The sequence below is a fragment of the Antechinus flavipes genome, chromosome 1, assembly GCF_016432865.1.
Source record: "Antechinus flavipes isolate AdamAnt ecotype Samford, QLD, Australia chromosome 1, AdamAnt_v2, whole genome shotgun sequence".
Taxonomy (NCBI): domain Eukaryota; kingdom Metazoa; phylum Chordata; class Mammalia; order Dasyuromorphia; family Dasyuridae; genus Antechinus; species Antechinus flavipes.
The window spans coordinates 560207589-560231996 of NC_067398.1; the positions used below are offsets into that span (position 1 = coordinate 560207589).

Consider the following 24408-nt stretch of genomic DNA (forward strand, 5'->3'; position numbering starts at 1 on the left):
AACTCTATTACAGGGGCTCATAACCTGGGATCCACAGCTACTTTGAAGGCCTGTGGAGAGATTCCTAGAAGTCCATAAACTTGAATTAGGAAAAAAAAACCTCTTATTTCAATATATTTTATTGCCTGTTCTATTCCAACCAAATCAACCTATTCATTATCCTCATACCTATTCTGAACCTTTTTATACACTGTTCACTTAACAGAATTCTTCACCATCACCACCAAAAGAAATCCATGTATACACTCATTCCATGTCTCTTTGACCCAGTCTAAATCCTTCCCATCCTAAAAGGTCCAACTCAAATCCCACTTTCTCCATGAAGCTTTCCTTGATTAGCCAGAATCTCTGAGGCCACTGACCTCCAGTGAACCTTATGATCTATATTCTTCATTTAGCTGTTCTCATTTATCACCTTACCTCTTCACTGGATTGCAGGATCTTTGAAAGCAACAGCCTTATTTTATAATTATTCATGTCACTCAAATAGTTTTAAGTATAGTCAGCACTCAATAAATATTTCATTAGTCTAATTTATAATTATCAAAATAGGATTGCAACTGAAAATTACATTAATGAAATTGAATAGGAATAGGCTAGAATTTTAAGCAGAACACTATGGTATATTTTTAAGGTTCCCTCTAGCTCTCAAAATTTATGATTCAGATGACAAATATAAGTGATATTTGATTGAAATACCATTTGATGATCACTTAATGAATTTACAAAAATATTTAAGTTTAAAGAATTTGCCACTATATAAAGTTAATACTTATATCACCAATTCTCCATTAAATTGTATACAGAATTTTTGCTGCTTAGAAAATGCTTTTACATTATATAGAGATGTGACTCAAATTTATAAGAATTCAAGCCATTCTCCAATTGATAAATGGTCAAAGGATATGAATAAACAATTTTCAGATTAAGAAATTGAAACTATTTCTAGTCATATAAAAAGATGCTCCAAATCACTATTGATCAGAGAAATGCAAATTAAACAACTCTGAGATACCACTACACATCTGTCAGACTGGCTAAGATGACAAGAAAAGATAATGATGAATGTTGGAGGGGATGCAGGAAAACTGGGACACTGAAAAATTGTTGGTAGAGTTGTGAACGAATCCAACCATTGTGGAGAACAATTTGGAACTATGCTCAAAAAGTTATTAAACTGTGCATACCCTTTGATCCAGCAATGTTTCTACTGGGCTTGTACCCCAAAGAGTTACTAAAGAAGGGAAAGGGCAAGAATGTTTGTGGCACTTCTTTTTGTAGTGGCCAGAAACTGGAAACTTAGTGGATGCCCATGAGTTACAGAATGGCTGAATAAGTTATGGTGTATGAATGTTATGGGATATTATTGTTCTGTAAGAAATGACCAGCAGGATGAATACAGAGAGGACTGGCGAGACTTACATGAACCGATGCTAAGTGAAATGAGCAGAACCAGGAGATCATTATATACGGCAACAACAAGATTATACAATGATCAATTCTGATGGATGTGTCTCTTTCCAACAATGAGATAATTCAGGCCAGTTCCAATGACCTTGTGATGAAGAGAGCCATCTATACCCAGAGAGAGGACTGTGGGAACTGAGTGTGGTTCACAACATAGCATTTTCACTCTTTTCATTGTTGTTTGCTTGCATTTTCTTCTGTTTCTTCTTTTTTTTACTGCTTTGATTGGATTTTTCTTGTGTAGCACAATAATTGTATAAATATGTATGGCATATATTGGATTTAATCTATATTTCTACCATGTTTAACATATATTGGACTTTTTGCCATCTAGGGGAGGGCGTGGGGGAAGGCAAGGAAATTTGGAAAAACCACAAAGTTTCGCAAGGGTTAATGTTAAAGAATTATCCATGCATGTATTTTGAAAAAATCTTTAAGAAGTAAAAGAAAATGCATTTACATATATGACTTCATTTGTAATAGAGGACAAAAGCTGTTTAACCAACTAAAAAGTATTCTCTCTTGGAAAAAAAAATATACAGAAAAGCATTTCATTGCCAATTCCAGCTATCTTTAGTGGGAATCCATTTAGAGCACAGACTTTTACTTTACCAATACTCTCAAACCAGGGTTTGTTCCAAAGATATTATTTGTTTTGGACAAAATGTTTTTTAAAATTTTCATGAAGTTCCTTTTCCAAAATGTTTCTGGTTGGCATATATACATACAGAGAGAGAGAGAGAGAGAGAGAGAGAGAGAGAGAGAGAGAGAGATACACACATACACACATACACAGAGACAGAGTCATTCAGACAGTTCCAAAAACCTCTTTTTTAGTTATTGAACTCTCTAATCTCCATTTGTCTAGACATTATTTTTTGACAAAAGGCTGTGTTTTAGATTTATTTGTTTCATTGTCAGTCATGAGTTTATTGTAAACCATAGTGATTCTTATGTTATCTTGAGAATTATATATCAAATCACCTAGAAAAAAATTAGAATACTTTTTTACACATATTTTACCAAAAAAGATTTTTGGTGTATATAAATGCCAATATTTATAAATGTTATAATATTTAAATACTTATATAAATATAAATAAGGATATATTTGCATATAAAGTTTTTATATATGTGGTTATATATCCATGAATACACACATATATATGTTATTGTGTCTGACTGTGACCCCATTTTAGATTTTCTTGACAAAGACATTGGGATGGCTTGCCATTTCCTTCTCGTGCTCATTTTACAGATGAAGAGACTGAGGCAAACAGGATAAAATGACTTGCCCAGGGTCACCCAGCTAGCCAATGTTGGAGGCCAGATTTGAACTCAGACAGATGAGTCTTTCTGACTCCATGGCTGATACTATCCATCAGGCTACCTTGTTCGGTTATTTGCTCACAGTTATTTGGGACAACTAAGTAGCCCAGTGGATAGAGTTCTGGGTCTAGATTCAGGAAGACCTGAGTCTTCTACAAAATGAAAAAATAACTATCTCTTCCTACAAGGAGACTACAGACTAATAGGAAGATATAGTACATAGACAATTATGTATGAGACAAGGGGAAAATGTAATGATCTTAAGGTAGGTACATTCTAAGTGGTCTAAGAAAAATTGAGGGACCTGAGATTAAAATGGAATGACAACCCCAAAATATAGTAAAAAGGGGGAGAACATAGCTATAAAAGAAATATATTTATTACTTCTCTGCTTTGCAATGGCAAAAAATAGGAAGCAACGTATATGACCAGCATTTGGAGAACAGCTAAATAAATGATGCTATGTGAATGTAATATAATATTATAGTGCCATGAAAAACAATGACGTAGAGAGAAATCATGGGAATGGTGTGAAAATAATGATAATTAATATATTTATAGAGTGTTTTAAACTGATGTAAATAGATGTTAAATGGCTTGCCAAATGTCATACAGCTAGTGATTGTCTGCAGTTGCATTTGAACTCAGGTCTTTTTGATTCTAGATCTAGCATTCTATCTACTCTGCCAAATAGCTACCTCTATTTTATTATGTGTATAATTTATTAAACGTAAGAATACTAGAGAGAGAGAGACTATATAAATGCTACTTATAAAAAAGAAAAAATATCTTGTGGATAAGAACCACCAAGCTTTGAATTGGGTGATAAATATGAATAGCTTGAATTTCAAAGGAGGAAAAAGCTGGTGGAGGAAAGGAGTTGGCCCATCAGCCTCCAGAAGTTTGGGATCACTGGTATATTGGATGAATATAAGATAGGAGCTTATTGAAGTTCACTTGGTACCTCTGTACTTAAAGGGCATTTTTCTCCCTAATAAAATTTTAATTTCAACATATTTTCTTCCTTCTTCCCCCTACCGTTTTTCATGTAGATCAATGCCAAAGATGATCAAGGTGTTATTGTTGGATCCTGGGACAACATATATGCCTATGGAGTGGCTCCTTCTGCCTGGACCGGGAGTGTTGATATTCTGTTGGAATATCAAAGTTCTGGGAATCCAGTACAATATGGTCAATGCTGGGTTTTTGCTGGTGTCCTCAACACTTGTAAGTATCCAAGTGAAACTTTCTAGAGAAATTGAAATTATTTGAAGTATAAAGGAGAATTTCAAATAAGTCCCATGCATAGAATATAGAGGTTTAGACTTAAAAGTCAAGAAGACTTGCCTTCAAGTCTTGCTCTTAAACACACTAGCTATGTGACCACGAGCAAGTTATTTCAATGCCCTAACGCATACTTCTAAGACTATAAGTTACAGATGAGTTGATGGTCTACATCAGTGGAGAGTTTCCATACCAGAGAAGTCTTATGACGAATGAAATCGTTTGTTTATTTATTTTTTTAAGTCAAGTTCAATCCTTTGTGAACTTTTTGGGGATTTTCTTGACAATACTGGAGAATGTTACCATTTCCTTCTCCAGCTCATTTTACAGATGAGGAAAATGAGATAAGCAGAGTTAAGTGAAGTCATTTAGGGCTCAGGGTCACACAACTAATAGATGGCTGAGGCTGAATTTGAATTTTTGGCATTCTAATGCTGTGTAACCTAGCTACCCAATGAAATAATAGGTCCAAGATCAAAAAAAAATTTAAGGGGATTTCCATCAGCATTTCATCTGAAATCTATTTTCATTGTGTTGTTTCTACATTATTCATATGGTGAATATTTGAAAGTATAGTCAATACAGAATGAAAATGCCAGCTATATTCCTAGGTTTCTTTGGCTTTATGATTTATGACAAAAATGACATTAGCCTGTTTAAAGCCAACTCTCTATACATCTGAAGAACTTTTAGGCCAAGTAAATTAAATTAGAATGTATAAAAAGTTATACCCTTTTAATTTCTGAAACTACAAATTTTTAAAAGAGGTTTAAAAAACAAATAATCAACCACTACAAAATGAAGTATGTCTCCTAGTTACCTTGCATTACCTTCCTAGGGGAAACTTGAGGCAGGTGTTGATGATTTATACAATTAATTCTTTTCCCTTGCTATGGAAGAGGCAGTGGCAGTTAGTGATGACTTTATTCTAGACACAGAGAGAAACAGGTTAAATGAATTACCTAAGGTCCCTGAGCAATTAGGTAGTATAACCTCAAGTGTAATCCATGTCTCCCTACTTCCCTTCCACTGTCTTAACTGCTATATCATATTTTCTCCAAGGGAAAACAGATGGAGACAGAAAAGAATTCTCTATAGTTCCCCACACCATTTTAAAAACGTTTGCATAATTTTGGCACAGATATAACTTTTACTTTTTTGTTAAGTCCCAAAGAAATATGTTGTGGAAAATAAATTTCTTTCACCGCATATTAGTTGAGAGGTTGATAAGGCTGCTATAAAGATCAATGAGTTGGAAATGAATTTTCATTTCTTTACTATTTGCATAGCCTTGGAGAAAATCAGCAATCTAAGGCTGGGGACCATTTCTGAAAGATCACTATTTTAAAAAAATATTTAAAAGAAACTGATTTAACTTTATTTACTGATTGATTTTTGTTTTTACAATTGAGAAAAGCCAAATTTTCAAGGGATGAAGAGTCAAATGGATTTTCTTTGTTCAACTAGTGACTTTTTTATACTCACTGGCGGGGCAACATATGACAATAACATGACCTACTTGCAACCCAAAGTTGTGACTGTCAAAGAATTGGTCAATAAATTTATGGGGGGGGCCTCTTTTATATGGACTTTTAATCTGATGACCTCAAATCCTGTTCTGAGGTAAACTGACTAGGTTCCAGTGAGCTTTAAATAAATTATATAGATCCAGAATTTTCTAGAGGGAGATAAAGAGAAATGCCATTAATTATCTGATGAATTTACCCTCTCTGCCTCTCTTTACTCCATATGGATTGTCACTAATCTCTTGAAATTAGGCTTCATAGAAGTAAGCCTGAGCAGACTCAAGACTTTTATCTTCAAATACAGAACAATGCAGAGTCCTCTTAAGAAGAGAGTAGATGGGGATCTATAGGAAATAATTTCAGCAAGGCCAAGAATATAATTCTATCTTTAATCCTTCATTATTTTTCCATCTACCCCTATGAGAAGTGCTGCCTTAAATTCCACCATTACAACATAATGTTTGATTTTTGGCTTTGATTCTGCAAATGCAAACTATTATAACATATCCATCGTTAGCAGTAATTTAAACATTACTGTGAATGGGATGATCAGATCTTTTCCTATGAATGTGTTTTAATAGGAGGTATCCAATAGGAGAAATATAGAGGACTCTCACATATTTGGTATGCAGGTAAGGTACCCTGTGACGGCAGTGCCACAAAGAAGGAATAAGAAAGGGAGACTGGAACCCTAAATTCAACCTTCCTGAATTAATAACATATTATGAGTAAATAACAATTATGAGTAAGATTGATTTTAAACATAGCATGAGTCAGAGGAAGGTTCAAGGAACAGAATAGAGGATTCTAAAATTTTCACTTTTTAAGCCACTGTAAATCACCACAGAGGTGTAGATGTGAATAAGACGGAAGAGGTAACCTCTCTCATTCTTTGGGGGTTATGGATTAAGTCATTTAAGAAGGCTGACAGCTGACAGTGTCCTCCATTGCAGACTTCCAAGGTTATCCTATCGAATGGGAATGGATAGTCATTGGTTAAATATGCTAACCTATCTCAAAAGGAAGAACCAAGCTCAGTCATTAATCTTAAAATTGTCAGCTGAATTATTTTCAATGAGCCCTGATAGCTCAAGTCCTGGTAGCCAGAGAGGGCATTTGAATTAAGTTTAATCAATAGGTACATATGGCAAAAGATGCCTCTAAGTAATTTATAATCAAACAATTAAAATGAATCTTCGCTGTCACCCTCTACATGGAGGCACCAGAGTGAATTCCAGTCAAAGATGAAAAAAACAACAGGATATCTACTCTATAAAACTCTAATTTACAAATTTAGTTTTACCTGATTCTCAAAGAAATGTCCCATTAGCATATCTGAAAACCTGTTTAATAAGGTTATATTAGTAATTAAAATAATGTAGAATGAGAAACATTTTTATATTTCTATCACTGAATCTTTCTTATAATGGTCAGAATTCTGTTATTAAAACTATTCTATTTGAACTTCTCACATAGTACTGCATTAATTTTCTTCACAATGAGGGAGGTGGTCTAGACAACACCTTCTCAGATCCCTTCTAGCTTTAAATCTCTATGATCTTCTGTGTTTTCATTGTATTATTCCCATATTCCATGATTTCCAGTGGCTCCCTATTGTCTACTATTGTCAATTCAGTTCATTAAACATTTATATAGCACCTACTGTGTGTTGGGCACCATGCTAAGGGCTGGAGATACCAAAAAAAAAAAAAAAAAAGCTAAATGGCAATCCCTGCCCTCAAGTAGCTTACTCTAATTCTGGAGCAGCTAGGTGACATAAAATCAAAAAGACCTAGAATCAAAAAAAAAAAAAAAAAAACTAGACTCAGACTCTTAGTAGCTGGGTGATCCTGGGCAAGTGATTTCATTTCTGTCTGTCTCAGTTTCAACTATGAAATAGGAATTCTTATAGCACCTACATCCCAGGATTTTTGAGAGGATCAAATGAGATAATACCTGAATAGCACTTAGCATAGAGCCTGGTATACAGTAGGTGCTACAAAAATGTTAGATTATAGTGATAGTAGTATATACTATCTAATATCACCTTAATATGCCAGGTGCTCGACCAACTAGTGTTATCTTGTCATCCATCAATCCAGTCTTGTCCTCCCACTGCTCCCCAATTTGATCCCTCTACTATGGCCATGGTGGAAGAAGGAAAGGCTGTTGTGTTTTTTTTTCGTCCTGACTCTTCCATGGGATTATTTTGAAGAATGTTCAATATGATGTCACAAACATCAGGTTTTCTGACTTACAAAATGAGGAAGTTGTTCAAGAAAACCTGCCACATCCATTCTAACTTTAAAAATGGAAATCCAAGAAGTCAGAGGAGTCCATTTAGCTCAACTTTCTTTGAATGAACCCTGTTCATTCTGCTCTTGAAACCAGACTTGCTGCATATCAATAGTTAACTTTTTCCTTCTTTAATCTAATAGTTTTGAAAAAAATGTAGTAAAACTCTTTATTATTACTTTTCTCAAGCAGAACTTCTTTCCCTCTCTTTTAAGATCTGATGGTAATTTCAGAAGTTTAGTCCAAGTTTGTTTATTGCTGTTTTTTTCATTCTAGTTTTTCGTTGCCTTGGAATACCTGCGAGAATTGTCACCAATTTTTTCTCAGCCCATGATAATAATGCCAATTTGCAAATGGACATCTTCCTAGATGAAGATGGGAAAATAAATCCCAAACTTACAAAGGATTCAGTATGGTGAGTTGTGCCTTCAAGGACATTTGCTAATAGATTAGATTGTTCTTATTCACAACAAGGAAATTCAGCCTAGATTTTTTTTCTTTCCCTTGGTTATTTTTAGAATGGGTCAGAATCATGAGTAAAAATTAGATCAACCAATCTACAAGAATCTATTTAAGCACCTATTATGTGTCAGGTGCTGTCGATATATAGACAAAAGTAAAAACAGTCCCATACTCCATTAGAACGTGAGCTACTTGAAAGCAAGAACTGTTCTTTTTGCCTTTCTTTATTTCTCAGGTCTTTAGCACAATGTCTCGTTCATTACAAATGTTTATCAACAGGAAAGATGACATGTTCATAAATGACTACATATAAAATTTTTTAAAACCCACCTAAATGGTGTCCCCCTCTAGGGGGACTAGAAGCTTAGGGAAATCAGAAAAGGCTTCATATTTGTAGGAAATAGTATTTGAACTGAGTTCGAAAGAAAATAAGGGATTCTGAGAGACTAAAGTATGAAGAGCAGTATACTGAGTTGGCTCACTTCCTAATATCAATCATTATTCATTTCCTAACAATAAGAAAAGACCACAATTTGGTATCTGGATTTGATCCAGTGAATTTATTTCAGACTTAATACCTTTCTGTTGCAAATAATAGCAAAAGGATTGTTATGATGATTTGCTTTTCTATTTATTTTATGTTCTTTGAATATAAAGATGGGGGCTGTTTTCATTGTTGTTCATCATCAATTGATCATCAGTTAAAAATGTGAGCAAAGTGGGGGTAGGGGACATGGTACCATTTTCTGTCACTTCATCTATCTATCTGCTGTTTCTCACTGCCCATAACAAGATGGCTAACGGGAGAATGCATCATCTGTTCTACATCATGCTCTATAGATTAGTTCATTAAGATACCCGAGAAATATTGTACCTTGTGACCTCTCAGTCCAATACATTTAGAAGGGGGGGAGGAACCAATGATAATTTTCTGGGTGTCCCGACTTAAAGGTTTTTTACAATATAGCATTTACAAGGGGAAATTGGGGCATAATTTTAGCTGTTACTAGGCATTGAACAGATATGGGATCCCCAAGCTAGCATCATTTTTACTCTTAAGGTTATACTCTGAAAGCAATAAAGGTAAACCATTCTTGTGAAGACATCTAGATTGAGGTGTTGAGAAAGTAGAAGCTCATTTGAAGGGAGATTAACAGTGAAAAGTGCTCCATTTTCTCTTTGTGCAGACAACTCGAATGGTTGCCAGAGCAGCATTAACTCCCAGGATCAGGAAGCACTCATTTGGCAATGTAAAAAGAAGGGAATCACTGAACTAGCTGCAGAGCATTACTATGAATAAAACATAACCTGGTTCATTTTAAGGGCTAGAGTAAGCTGAGGAGAGAAGCCGAGGGGCTGTGCTGAAAGAAGTGAGCCCAACCTCAGCAAATAGAGTAAGAATTTAAGAAACATTTTAAAGAGAGATTTGTAATACAAAGTCTCTGAATGTGTATGATGGAATCAAAACAGACCAAAGTAGTTGCTATAAGGGTCCTGACAAGATTTAATAAAGTGGAAAATTGAAGAATTGTAGGCATTCTATACTCTATATCTCTTCCTCACACAAACATACACAAAAACACCTTGCAAAGTCATTGCAATAACCCCCAAGTCTTAATTATTTCTCCTAATTCCTCTCCTTCCACCTCAACAAACATTTACATTCCACAGGCCTTTCCCCTTCCCAGGTGCCTAGATTAAATGTTCCAATACAGGTGTTAAAACTAGAAGTTACCTTGGAGATTAAATAGTTTAGGGATTGTGAATTTTTTTTCTTTTTGTATGTATGCCATGGATCCCTTTGGTGGTCTGGTGAAACCTGAAAACCCTTTTTCAGAAAAAATCTTTGTAAATGCATAAAATAAAAGATAAAAAAACCATTATGTTGAAATAGAGTTAACAGGGAGGAAAGGATAAAGGAAGAGAATTTGGAATTCAAAATTTAAAAGAAAAATGTCATAACTTTTTTTTACATATAGGGGCAAAGTTAAAAAAAATGGTTACAAAAGCAATTGAGTGAACAAAACATTTTGAAATAACTTTTTAGAATCTAGGGTAAGAAGCCCATGGTTTCTAGTCTAATCTTTTAAATTTAGATATGAATCCCAGAAAGATTCATCATATTAACTATAGTATACATGTTAAATAGCAGAGACTCTTTCCAGAACTCTTTCCAAGATAAAACACAATGAGAGCCAATGTTCTCTAGCTAAAATGCTAACTATTTCTTCCCCTTCTCCTCATCGTCTTATCTAGTGCTCACTACAAGGCTGTCTCACCTCTTTTCCCAAACATCCAGGGCTTGTTCCATGTCAGTGTCTCCAGGCTATCTCCCAACTTGAAACATTCCTATTTAATAGTCTCTCTTCTTCTCCTCTTCCTCCTCCTTCATGACTACAACTGACTTATGAAATATTTATGCTAATAGATTAAGCTAGAAACAACATGAATGTCCATAATGGACTTCTGGAAATTATATCTTTGACTTTGTTTTCTAACTCAGCAAGGAGGGTCTAATGTAAATTTTAGGGCAGGTAGAAAGGGAAGAGAAGAGTTATACTGGGTTGGTGATGGAAGAGATTTAGGAGATATCCTTATAATTTTTCAAATCACAATATATAGTTAGCTCCCTAGTCTGCATTGTGACCTCTCAGTCCAATACATTTAGAGGGGGGGGGGAAGAACCAATGATAATGTACATATCTGTACATCTTCCAAACAGCATCTTGGGTCCACCTCCATTCATCACCTCTTCTTATGGATTTGCTTATAATCAATATAAGTATGCTAGATTGTTGTTGTTTGTTGGTCCTTCATTCTCAATTCACAAAGTAAGCTATGACATCAGGAAGGCGCTGCCATGATACGCAAGTGAATTAGATTAAAGTGAGAGAGAATTGTGTAAAGTCTTCAGCCTCACTTTTTTCCTCTGAAGATAGAGATTCTAACGACTGGAGATGGCCATAGATACCTTAGAACACCTTGGCTTTTTTTTCAGCTAAGATCTGGTGGACTGAGGCAACATCCATTCAATGATTAAGCTAGGTAAGAAATGAGACAAAAAATGGCCTTTTTACCCAGCTTTAAAAAAATCAATTTGAGAGGGGAAAACTTTCAGGGTTTCTGGCTAAAACAGAAACAACTGCTATTTACATTCACTCTGAGTCAATCCAGACCCAAATAATGCCCAACTGGCCCTTGGCCTAGGACCTATTTAAGCCAAACGATGAGAGTGTATGCACACACACACACATATATACTAGATAGGGTGTTAAAGGAAATAATAATTGTTGTTCATCCTCTCTTCCCAAATTCTGTCTCTTCTCAAAGTTTTAATGACACAGTTATAAACAGGTTTTGTCTTTCTGATAATTCCTTCCTTTTCGCTGCCATTTCTTTCTCTGTTTCATAGTTACTATATAGGGGTGTCCCTCAAGGTTTTGTCCCAGACCCCCATTTCTTTTCTTTCCTTATAATCTTACTGAGATGATTTCATCAGCTCTCATGGGCTTAATTATCATCTCTATGAAGATAATTCCCAAAAGATACTACACAGCCATCTCAGTGTCATCTGAGACTCCTCACTCTCCCACTTCACATATCCAATGCATTGCTAACTCTACCTTCACAGAATCTCTCACATGTCTCTCTTTTTTCACACATATATTACCTTAGTTCAGTATTTCATCAATCCTCCCTTAGCTTCTGCAATAACTTTCTGGTGGGTCTATCTGGCTCAAATCCATTTTCCTTCCAATCCGTCCCATAACCCAGTTCTCAAAGTGATCTTTATGAAGCATGTGTTGGACCATGTCACCCCATCCCCAACTCAATAAAACTTCATTGGTCCCTTATTACCACCAGGATTAAATCTAAAGTCCTCTGTTAGACACTTAAATATTGTCATAACCTGCCCCTTCCTTCCTTTCCAGGATTCTTTAACTCAAATAGTGCTCCATGCTTCATACAACCTGTTCCCGATGCCTGTAATGTTCTCCCTCCTCACCTCCACCTTCTTGCCTCCCTGGAATCTTTTAAACCTCAGCTCAAATATCCACTTATCCAGAAGACCCTTTCTACCCTCCATCACTTCTTACCATCCCTCATCACTTCTGGGATTTTCTTCCGTGAATACTTTCTATTTATTCTCTGTATATATTGAGCAGATCTAGTTACTTATATGTTGTCGCTCTAATTGTAACATGGCTCCTTTGCATCCCCAAGACTTAATTCATTAAGTTGTTTTTTAGTTATGTCTGATTGTTGTGACCCCATTTGGGGTTTTATTGACAAAGATAAAGAAGTTTTGTTTCTCCAGCTCATTTCACAGATGAGGAAACTGAGGCAAACAGGGGTATGGGGCTTGCCCAAAGTCACACAGCAAGTAAATGTCTGAGGCTGGACTTGAACTCAGGGAGATGAGTCATCCTGATTCCAAATCCAGTATTCTAGATTAAGTATTTCTCTGGGGTTTATTAAGGCAGTTAGCTGGCACAAGGGATGGAGCATAGAGTCTGAAGTTAGGAAGATATGAGTTCAAATTTAACCTCAGATTAAACTAGCTTAAGTTTAGTTTGAGCAAGTCACTTCATTCCTGTTTGCCTCAGTTTCTTCAGCTGTAAAATAGGTATAAGAATCTACTTCCCAAGATGCTGTAGATGCAAGTTGCAAGATACATGCACCTCCCAAGGTAGATGCACTTGTAAAATGGTTATAATAATAACATCTGCCTCCCAAGGTAGTTGTGAGGATCAAATGAAATCATTGTAAAGCACTTCCATAGTATCTGCTACATGGTAAGCACTATATAAATTTAGATATTATTATTATTTCTAATTGTTGAGAGTACACAAAGAACAATTACCCAGAATGAGCAGGCATGGGTAGGCTGAAATTCATGTCATTGTGTGGAATAGTAAAATCAGTGAGTTCAAGATCCATTGGAGCAATAGCATTCTTTCCAACTGTAAAACTCAATGATTTTTGTCTTTTCCATACACACATTTGAAAACTATGTTTCATTGTTCAGTCCAAAGTTTCTCCCCACCTCTTTCACTGAAGAATCATAGCTCTGGAAGAGGCCTTAGATTCTGATTGAACAGGTTCTGATGAACCTCAGATTCAATTTCAGGAAACTCCCCAAGGCCTACTAAATGGGCAGGGAAAGTTGGAGGGTCAGGGAAAGTTGGAGAAGTGGGACTAAGCTCTGTGAATCCCTGAACCCTCCACATTCAATCCCTCTGCAAATCTCAAGCCAAAAGTCACTTTGATTTTTGTCAAATTCCAGGTAACTTTAAGAGCAATTTCAGAGGTGCCCTTCCCATTTCATAAAGCTATAAGTGATTCCCCGGAATTCACCTGAAGGTGGCTCTTACTCTTGCTGTGGTTTTATTTTGAGGATCCCTCTTCCCACTTTCACCCTGTCTTAGTTTCTCAAAAGAGACTGGGATCTTTCAGGAGGTATAGATGTTCTGAAACGACTTAAACAGAGCCTAGATGTCTTCATAATTTCCTTAATTGAAAGAGCAGGGGATTGTTTCAATGTGGGTTTAGAGATTTTGTTGATCTTTCTTCTCTGACGCTGTCTATTCTGAATCTGTCGATTCAGGGGATTGCTCCAAACTGAACCAATGGTAGTGAGTCAAAGAAATGATGTTAGTACCCTGAGACAAAACCCACATTCACCCTACCCCCGGTTATCACTCTGCATGTAGCATCATTGCTACCAAAAAGTATCATTTAGGTTTGCCTAGATTGAAAAAGAGTATGATCAGATGAAATTCTTGCAAGAGTAAACTCTTTCTCTCACTTTATATCTCTCATCTTTCATCATTGTGTTTCCCACTACAAACTCCAGTCAAATAGTTTTCTTCTCTTACCTGATTTCATCACTTATCTTTGAGCTTTTAAATTTGTCACTCCCTCCATATGAAATGCCCCATTTCCTTCAGTTCTTCCAGTCTCTTTCCCCTCTCTCCTTCAAAGCAATTCTTCAGGTTATCCTCTTCCATGAACCCTTTCTGGACTGAATCCATCTGGCTCTTTTCTCTCCTTTGATCTGTAGTCCATCATTACTTATAGTCTGTATGGTATTTCTTTGTACCAGCAGGTACCAGTTATCACTGTGTCTACTTCTCCAATGGCTAAGAGATCAAGGTAGAAGCTGAGCTGGGGCCAGGGACAGTGAGGATAATTGTAGACATGGTGTGCATGTGTTAATTTTCTGATTACTAGCCAAATAAACATTAGTCTTGAAGATTTGTTGCTTCAGGGGATTGGCACTAGACCTGTGATTTTATTCCCATAGGAAACTCCTAAACCAGGAAACTCCCTCCCTTCCAGTGCAGGTCAACCCCTTCTCTGCAACTTATGGTGTTATAGAGTTGTCTATGGCTCCAAAGAGTTAAATGCCTTGCCTAGGATCACTTCAACCAATATGTGCCAGAGGCAGAATTTGAACCCAGGACTTCCCGACAGAGGTTAGCATCCTAACCATGACCCACTCCTTCTCTCTGTTACTCTATACTACCCATAACAGTTCATTCGGCATAGAAGATAGGAGACTTTCTGACAGTCAGAAAGACCTGGCTTCCTGTGCTGCTTCTGCATATGGTGTTTGTGTGACCCTAGACAAATCATTTATCATCTCAATTCTCTTCTTAGGCTGTGAAATACAGATCTACTAATGGGTGCTTAGTGGGAGTTTCCTCAATGAAATCACAAATCAGGTCAAACAAAACTGACAATATGTTTTCCTCACAATAGGTGATTTTTTAAATCAATAACATTTCTAGTTTTACAAAAGAAGAAACTGAGGCTCAAAAAGTATTCACATTATTTTTTTAGTCCTCTCTCATTTACTACATTATTAAGTCCCAACTTGGTTTCTTGATAGGTGAGAGTCAGGGGACAGGATACATGATGGGTAGAGCACTGGATTTGGAGTCAGGAGAATCTGAATTTGAATCCTTTCTCAAATCCTTACTAATGATGTGACGCTGAGAAAGTGAATTAATTTCTGTATACTTTAGTAAGCTTAACTAAAAATTGGGGGTTATAGATACTATCTTTTACCTCATAAAGTTGTTGTGAGGATCAAATGAGATAATATATATTAAGCACTTTGTAAGTACTTAAAATACTATCTAAATGTAAGTCATTATGATTGTGATTATGATTTGTAAGCAATGTGTTCCTGTTCTCCCTTAGCACACACTTAGTTCATTATGGAGTTTTCCCACCTTTCCATACAGTGTAGAAGAGTCCTTTGCCCACTGCCATCATATTATAAATGGCGAGTGACTGAATGAGAGGATAATTTCAACCAGTCAGAGGAGAGAACAGCGGTAGACCATCAAAAGGACATACCCGACCCGAGCTATTGAACCTCGTGATAGTAAATGAAATTCAGTGTAGACAAGTACAAGGTAACAGCCATTGCAAGAACCAATTTCAGCTACTTGTCCCTGGTGTGCTGATGGTTTCTGAATTATTTGTAACCTCTAGGGGAAAGCATCTATGAATCACTATGGACAGTTTAATGAAGACGCTTGCTCAGGGTTCAACCACAGTCAAAAGAATGAATGGGTATGTGAGGGTGTCCTGGGGAGGGAAGAGTCAGGAACATGATTTCATCAGGCATGAAATAAATTAATGGTTTGACCTCCCCTTGGAATAACTTGAATTTGGTCACCTCATTTCATAAAGGGCTTCATAGAATAGAAAGTAGATAAAAACAGGTGTTTAAACTTATTGGACTTATAGATATGGCTAGGGGAGTCCTTTCCCTCCAAGCACAGTTACCAGCATTCTCCTTACCTGAAAAAGGAGAAGGCTCCTTGAGAGTAATGTCTGTCTTTTACCTTTCTTTGCATCTCTGACATTTAGCACAGTGCCTTGCACACAGTAGGTGCTTAATAAATATTTATTGAATGAGTGGCTCCTTGTGATGATAATCTATGTGTAAGAATAAACACTTGGTGAGTGGAACTAAATAAATAAAATAAGGTGTGTGGGAGGTGTGTGATCAGCTCCGGATTATTCCCACTGAGGAGAGTAGATATATAGGTGAAACTAAATGGGAAATCATCTGAAGATCATTTTTATTTGACTTTCAGAATGAGTTTTTATATTTTGAATATATCTGGAATTTTTTTTTTAATTGTGAGCCACACTATGAAGATGTGACTTGGGAGGAGCTGGGAAATTATCCAGTTTCCTCATGCTGGATTCTTATTCAGGTCTTCTCTACAACATTCCCCAGGCTAAGAATAAACACTTTCCATGCTAGGAATAGGCTTTTCTCTCTTCCAGCTGGATAGAAGGTTTGTTCTCTCTCACATCCTAGCTGGAGAAAGGGAGGTGGTTAGTTACTTGATTTTCAAAGGATTTCTTCCACATGCAGAGTAAATAGAGAGAATTGATTTTGTCAACACAAGAAGTGCTTAGGTAGAATGATATTAATAACTTACATTTATATAGTGCTTTACAATTACAAAGTGCTCCACAAATATTATTTCATTGAATTATCTCAGTAGCACCCCCGTAAAATAAGTAGCACGATCATTATTATTATCATCTAATAGATGAAGAGCTTAAGCTTTATAGAGCTGATTTGCCCAAGATTACAGACCTAGTAAATGAGGGACTCAGAATTTGAACCAAGGGTCTTCGGTCTTCATATAGAAGGTTCTTTACACTATGTCACACTGCCTCCAATGAACAATATTAAATTTCTCTAAGAGAAAGCATTTTGACATGAGCCATCTTCCTCCAAGCAAGGGAGTCAAGCATACCACTATCCATTCGTGTTACATCTTCTTGTATGCACACGTGCTGGCCCAAAGTCTTATCCAAAGTGGATGACCACTGATGATGATGAGGGCAGAGGAAGGCTCCTCATCAGGAATGACAAGGGGCTGAAAAGCAGGCATCCATCCATCTGCATTGATGGAAAGAGCTTCCTTCCCTGAGATTCCCTAAACTAAGGAAATCACAGTTCTGGTCTATACATAGATAATTGCTTAGTCACTTTTCAGTAGTATTTGACTCTTTGCAACCCCATTTGGGATTTTCTTTGCAGAGATCCTAGAGTGATTTGCCATTTCCTTCTCCAGCTCATTTTATAGATGGGGAAACTGAGGCAAACCAGGTTAAGTGACTTGCCCAGGGCCACACAGCTAGCAGGTGTCTGAGACCAGATTTAAACTCAGGAAGATGTTCCAGATTCTAAGGCCAGTGCTCTATCCACTATACCAACTATTGACCCTACACATATAAATGTATGCATATATATGTATATATGGAGATAGATAGATGGATGGATGAATAAATAGGTAGGTAGGTAGGTAGAAAGATTGAAAACTAAAGACAAATCATTTTACCTTGTTATGCTCCATTTTGTCACCTGTAAAATGAATTGGAGAAGGAAATGGCAAACTCCCTCAGTATCTTTGCCAAGAAACCCCAAATGGAGTCATGAAGAATTAGATACAATTAATCAATAAAACAACAAGCAAAATACATATATACACAAGTATATACATATGCAAATATGCACACATATTTGCATATGTATATGTAGGCTATGTATGTGTATCTATCTATATAGATATGTATCTGTGGGACAACATGGTACAGTGAATAATGCAGAGAGAGTCTCAAAGCCAGGAACTTGGTTTCAGGTGCTGCCTCTGACCAAATGACTGGGCAAGGCATTTAAATTCCTTGTTTTTCGAAGTAGCTTTCTTAGACTACAAATTGTAGAAAAGGTACTGGCCCGTGTAAGGTAGTTTTTGTTTGGTGTTTTGGGGGTTTTGTTTTTTGTTTTTTACCTATTATAATTTCATTGATCTAGGGAACTCCCAGTGAGGAAAATTCTTCTACTAATCTAGATGACCACATGCTCTGCACATTATAAGCTTTGAGAATTGTCTGAAGGCACTAAAAGATTAATGATTTAGCCAGGGTCACACCAGTATAAATCAGAATTTTTATACATACACACATATATAGGCATATATATGCATTTGGGTGCTATCAGATTTGGAATATTATATTCACAAAAGGCTATTCAATGCAGAAGTATAATTCTGGGATTTATTGAATCTGTTGGTTTGGTTGTTAAAAATGTTTTAGATAATACATATGTGCAAATAAATACTTAATTCCAGAATGTGTTGAAAAAGCCTGCCTTACAGGATATAAGTTCAGGCATTTGTTGATGTTTTTCCATTTTTCAAAGGAAAAAAGCCCTCTGAAAAGGAGGAAAAGAAAGCAAGCTCTGATATGTTTTCAGAATTGCAGACATAAATGTGTTTACTAGCAGTATGAAATAGTCTTTTGTTGGGTGCAGAGCTAGGTAGTAGAGCATTAGCCAGTCTTTATTCCCATTTCCCCTGGCTTTCTTGCCACAGAAAGAGATTTAACAGCAATGCTGAATGATTTTTTAAGCCCTATATTAATATCCCAAGCACTGCTAAATTCCCTGATAATGAGAGGAAAGGTCAACATGGATACCTGAAATCTGCAAGTAATTCCTAAACCTTATCTGAATCATTCCTATGATTCTCTTTCTTTACCATCATCACTGTTAATGTGGAACAGCCCTGAGGAAATGAATTCTGTCTCTGCTCTCATCTCAACCCTGCCACCTCTGGTAACAAATGACAGCAGACAGAGAAGAACTGAAAAGGGTGGCTTGAGAGAGGATAGAAATCAAGTATCTGAGTAGTTTTCATTATTTTCATGTTAAAAGATATTTCATTTCATTAGTACGCATAATTTCCCCATTAAGGCAGATCATAATCCCTCTACACCTTAGTGAAAAAGTGATTAACCTTTTGTATGTTATAGGCCCCTTTGGCAATCTGATGAAGTTTACAGATTCCTCTGGAAAAAAAATGTTTAAGTATACAAAATATATAGTATTATAAAGGCCAACAATTATAAAGCAAAACAATTACACTGAAACATGGTTATGAAAATTTTAAAAAATCTTGGACCTCATGAATTTTATCCACGAACCTTTTCAGTCCCAAGTTTAAAAAGTATTCCTTAGTGGATGGTTTCCTGATTTGGGGTGGTCAAAACAATTCATTAACTAGTAACTAAACTGAAGATTGCTTTTTCTTTACTTACTTAAGATGATTCTCCTCCTCCTCGTTCTTCTTGTGGCTCTTCTCCTTCTCTCCATTCTTCTCCTCTCCATTCTTTTTTATTCTCTCTCTCTCTCTTTCTCTTTCTCTCTCTCTCTCTCTCTCTCTCTCTCTCTCTCATACACACACACACACACACACACACACACACACACACACACACACACAAACACATATACACACACATCTTTCTATGTTGGTAGTGCCAGAATTTTTATTATGTTATCCCAGTTTTTAAGATCTTAGCCTTGCCTTGATGCCAAAAAAGATGCAATGGAGTAGAACTTTAATGGAATGGTAAAAGACAAATCAGAGTATTAATAATCAAAGATTGATTGTTTTTCTTTTTTAAAAAAAGTGGATTATTCTTAAAGATGCATGAAAATTCCCTTAAGATCTATGACTACAGACTTAGCAGGACAATCTTCTTAGCAGGAATGAAAAACATCATAGTTTGATATACATACATATGAATGTGTATTCTATTATATATGAATGTGTGTATGTTTGTTGCTCAGTCAATTTAGTCATATCCAAAACTTTCTGACCCTAATTGAAGTTGTCTTGGCAAAAATATTGGAGTGATTTGCCATTTCCCTCTCCAGTTCATTTTACAGATGAGAAAACAGAGGCAAACAGGAGTAAGGGACTTGCCTGTACATATCTGAAGTCAGATTTGAACTCAGGAAGATAAATCTCCCTGACTCCACCTGATATTCTGTCTACTATATCACCTAGCTGCCTCATATGTATATACATATACATATATCTGAAACTCAGGAATATATTTTATAGAAAAGTTTGTAGATGGAAACTTGAAGTATTTTATTCTATATGTAAATGAAGAATTTTTTTTACATTTTAGAATATGCCACAAAACCCTCAAATTACTTAGAAATAATTTATTCACTCTCTCTCAATCTCTCTGGTATCAATGGTTTTTAGTCAGTCCACAAACATTTATAGAACTAGGCAGTGTGCTATGAAGGTTCTAGATAGATCAGTGAAGAGACAGTGACAGACTGGGGCAGGACGGGGGGAACAACAGAGACAGAGAGACACAGAGTGAGAGAGACAGAGAAAAAGGGGAGGGAGGGAGAGACAGAATCAGAGACACAAGAGATAGACAGATGGAGAGAGTTAGAGGAACAGAAAGAGACAGAGAGACAGAAACAAAGAAAGAGCAGGGGAAGGAGAGAGATGAATCTAACTCAGGATTCCAGCCAAAAACTGGCGATTTTGCATGAGATGCTCATAATTGATGGAGAAAAAGCTCTGGAGTCATCCTCAACCCTCACACAGCTAGGCATGGTCCAACATTATTGAGTCAGCATCCTCTCCATTAATTAGAAGTTTCATTCAAAATGCTTCAAGCTTTTCTGGAAACCTGGGTTATAAGAGGAAAGCAGAGTAATAGAAACAGAAAACAGAAAAGAGCTGGGAAGATAGGAAAGGAGAGAGCCCATGTTTTATGCCAGGGTTCTATTTGGTAAAATGCTTTGCTGGTATGACTATTTTTCGACATTCTTGCCTCTTATCTTGAGTGAGCAGTCATTTAGCCGGGCAAGAAGGAGGCTAGCACAAATCCTCCAAACATCTCCCTCTTTTTTGTTTGTTTGTCTGGTGATTGTTTCCTGCAATCCCATCTTTTCTATATTAGATTTTCCTTGACAACCTCCATTCATCTCTCTCACAGCCCTACTGCAAAAGTTAGGCTATTTCTGATTGCTTCCTTAGGGAATTCTTCAGTTAGCGCCCAACATCAGAGAAATAAAGGGCCTCATAGGACACAGACTCTGCAGAGCTCAGGTCTGCACATACCTGGCTAGGCCTCTGGCAAGCCCCATTAACTCACCTGTCCCTGGAGAAGACCAAGACTTCCTGCTTCGAACCTCCTCCCCGGCCCCTAAGAGGAAACAGCAACATCCCACAGTACAAAGCAGGGCACCAGGCTCTCAGCCACATAAAAGATTCCACTGACATGCCTCCCTTTCTCTGAATAATTCCTTTTCTGTCATCTTGCTTCATTAACTTTCCTAACTGACAAGTTTTTCCTCCATCCAGGCTTTCATTTCCACTTTGAAATGTCTTGTTAGACAAGCCTCAGAGCCCACTGATTTCTTTCCACTTCCTTTTTTTAAAAATCTATTGTGACTAGAATGGTCAGAATTTAAGAATGCTAAAACTCCAACTTTTTTTTCCCTTATTGCTAATATCATTGCCTGCATTAGGTGCCCAGAAGTAGAAGAGGGGAGGTGGGTCTGTTCTATCTGCCACCAGAATACAAATTATTTCCCAGGTAAATGATGGCTTTTTTCCATCCCCTACCATTCTTTGCAATAAAAGAATTCAAACACTTTGGTTTATTCTTGAAACTGTTCCAAGTCAGCTCCTTTAGGGCTTTTCTCTGTCTTGTTTGTGCTTTCCCTTGGGCCCTAATAAAACTGTAGAAACAAAGTTACAGGCCCATCTCTCTTTCTTTGCTTTTAAGAACTATTTCTCTTTGAAACTTTCTGGACAGATTGTAAATGAGATGACCCTGTGGTGTGCTTAAGCATCCAGCCAAGTGAAGGCATTAAAGCCCTCATTGCTTTAATTAACCACTTTATTACCTTGAACATTCAGCACTCATAGCTGCCGAAGCTGACCTTGGTGGGTGGAGAATATACTGGGTCTGGTTTTCCCCCTCCCTGTGGCCACTCTCCCCCCAATAACGGACATGACCTTAGCCAGATGTTAGGGATAAGGCATCTTTTTAGAGCTGGTCTCTTTGCTTCCAAGTACTGGGGAACCAATACTAGCCTCGCATAAGGAGCTACCTAGCTGTTAGAGGTGCTGTTTGCCTGAGGAGAAATAAAAAGGCGCTCCTGGCCATGTGCCATTGGTGAAGAGCCACTGCAGAAACTCTGAAGGGTTTCTTGCAACAGCACTGCCAGGGTATTAGCATTCCGCAAGGATACAGCAATGCTTTGCAAAGAAGCACAAAAATTGCCAGCCGTCCCTGACTTTTGAGAGGCGCACAGAAAATAAAATAAAGGATAAGGTAGCCTTTGCTAATCATTATAAAAAGCATCATGAAAACCTCAATTTATCAGAACTTTAATTTACCTGGAATTTTTTTTATCTCTACTATTGAGGGGAAGAGACAACAAGGAAACACAGAGCAGAACTTTGTTTAAAGAGAGCCAAAAAAAAAAAAAAAAAGCTTTATTTTAATCCCTATTTTGGGATTATGCTGTCTTGGTGATTCTGGACAAGATACTTTACCTCTGTGAGTCTTAGTTTCCTCACCTATAAAATGGAAGGTTTGGATTTAGAGATCTCTAAGATTCCTCCCAGGTCCAAATCTAAGATCTCATGACCCTAAACATTCAGGGTTTATTATCCTGGGTACAGTGTAGCCTGCCTGATTGTCCCTACCTTCTACATCAGAGGTGTCAAGCAATCCAGTTTGCATTGCCCACTGCACTCCTGAATGGTCCAGAACCAAATTAAAATATAATTGGGAAAGATTTAACAACAACAACAACAACAAGAACAGAACTACCACAGAACACAGATGATGTGAATATGTAGTTTTCTGAGTCAATATTTGGCCTGTGGGGTTCCTCATTATGGTTAATGGCCCCTGCCTTTCTACTTAAGATTGATGTCACTGTTCTATATCTATAACCATAAGATCACATGATAATAATCGATAATTAGAATAATGACTGGGGCTACTAGGTAGTACAGTGATTAGAATGCTGGGCCTAAAATCAGGAAGACTTAATTTCCTAAATCAAAATCTCGCTTCAGCTTGGCAAGTCACCTAACTCTGTTTGCCTCAGTTTCTTCATCTGTCACAAGAGCTGGAGAAGGAAACAGCAAACCCTAATATCTCTGCCAAGAAAGCCCCAAATGGGATAATGAAGAGTTGGACAAAACTGAAATAACAAAGCAATGATAATACAAAAATGTAAGATCCTCTGTCTTAGAAGAATTGAATTACTCATGTATTTTAGAAAAATATTCAATCACACAAGTTGGGGGAAAATGGTCTTACTTTAATAGGGAAAGACAACTGGAACATTCCATTTAATTGAGACTCACTATATCAAGTGTCTATTTTATATGGAACTGTAGAAGATTCCATAAAAACTGAATTTTATAGATCCAATTCTTGCCCTCTAAGAGCTTACTTAACACGTAAAACAGACAACCATGAGATGGGAAGAAATGTTAAGGATATACAATTCAACAATATTAAGTTCCTAATATTGTACTGAGTATTAGAACTATAATGTTAAAAATTAATCTAGACTCTATTCTCAATTATCTTATATGACAGCACAGGGATGGAGGTGGAGGTGAGGTCAGTTACTAACAGAAAATGATAATATAGTATAGAATATAACAGGAATAAAGAGAGATATAAACAATATACTTGTAAAAAGAACCCATTTATCTACAAAGAAGACTTGGCTCCTAAGCTCAATCTTGAATTAATGAACACACATGTAAGTGCTTACAAACTAAGTCTGTGTAGCACTTGGGTAAACAAAGATACAGATCCTGCCCTTGAGAATCTTACATTCTAAAGAGATAGAGCACGAATGAAGCAAATGCAGAGAGGTGGAAGGCTGCTTTTAAGATTAAGAACAACATGCAATCATGTCGGTTTGTATTGTAGACTATGTGATAGAGTATAATGAAATAAGGCTGGGCAGTTAAATTGGATCCAAATGCTAAAGAACCTACTGGCAGTAAGGGGTACAGTGGGCAAAATGCCAGGCCTGGAATCAAAATGAGCTGAATTCAAATCCAGTATCAAACATCTACAAGCTGGGTAACCCTGCACAATATCACTTTACTTCTATTTGCTTCAGTTTATTATATATAAAATGAGGG

General features: G+C 36.8%; 1 protein-coding gene across 1 annotated transcript in view; it reads left to right on the forward strand.

Moving 5' to 3' along the window:
• Window positions 1-24408, forward strand: part of F13A1 (coagulation factor XIII A chain) — a 190398-nt gene that overhangs the window by 117088 nt on the left and 48902 nt on the right. The window contains exons 7-8 of the mRNA XM_051970733.1: window positions 3848-4022; window positions 8177-8315. Of these exons, the coding sequence (XP_051826693.1) occupies window positions 3848-4022; window positions 8177-8315 (314 nt within the window). The remainder of the gene's footprint in view (window positions 1-3847; window positions 4023-8176; window positions 8316-24408) is intronic.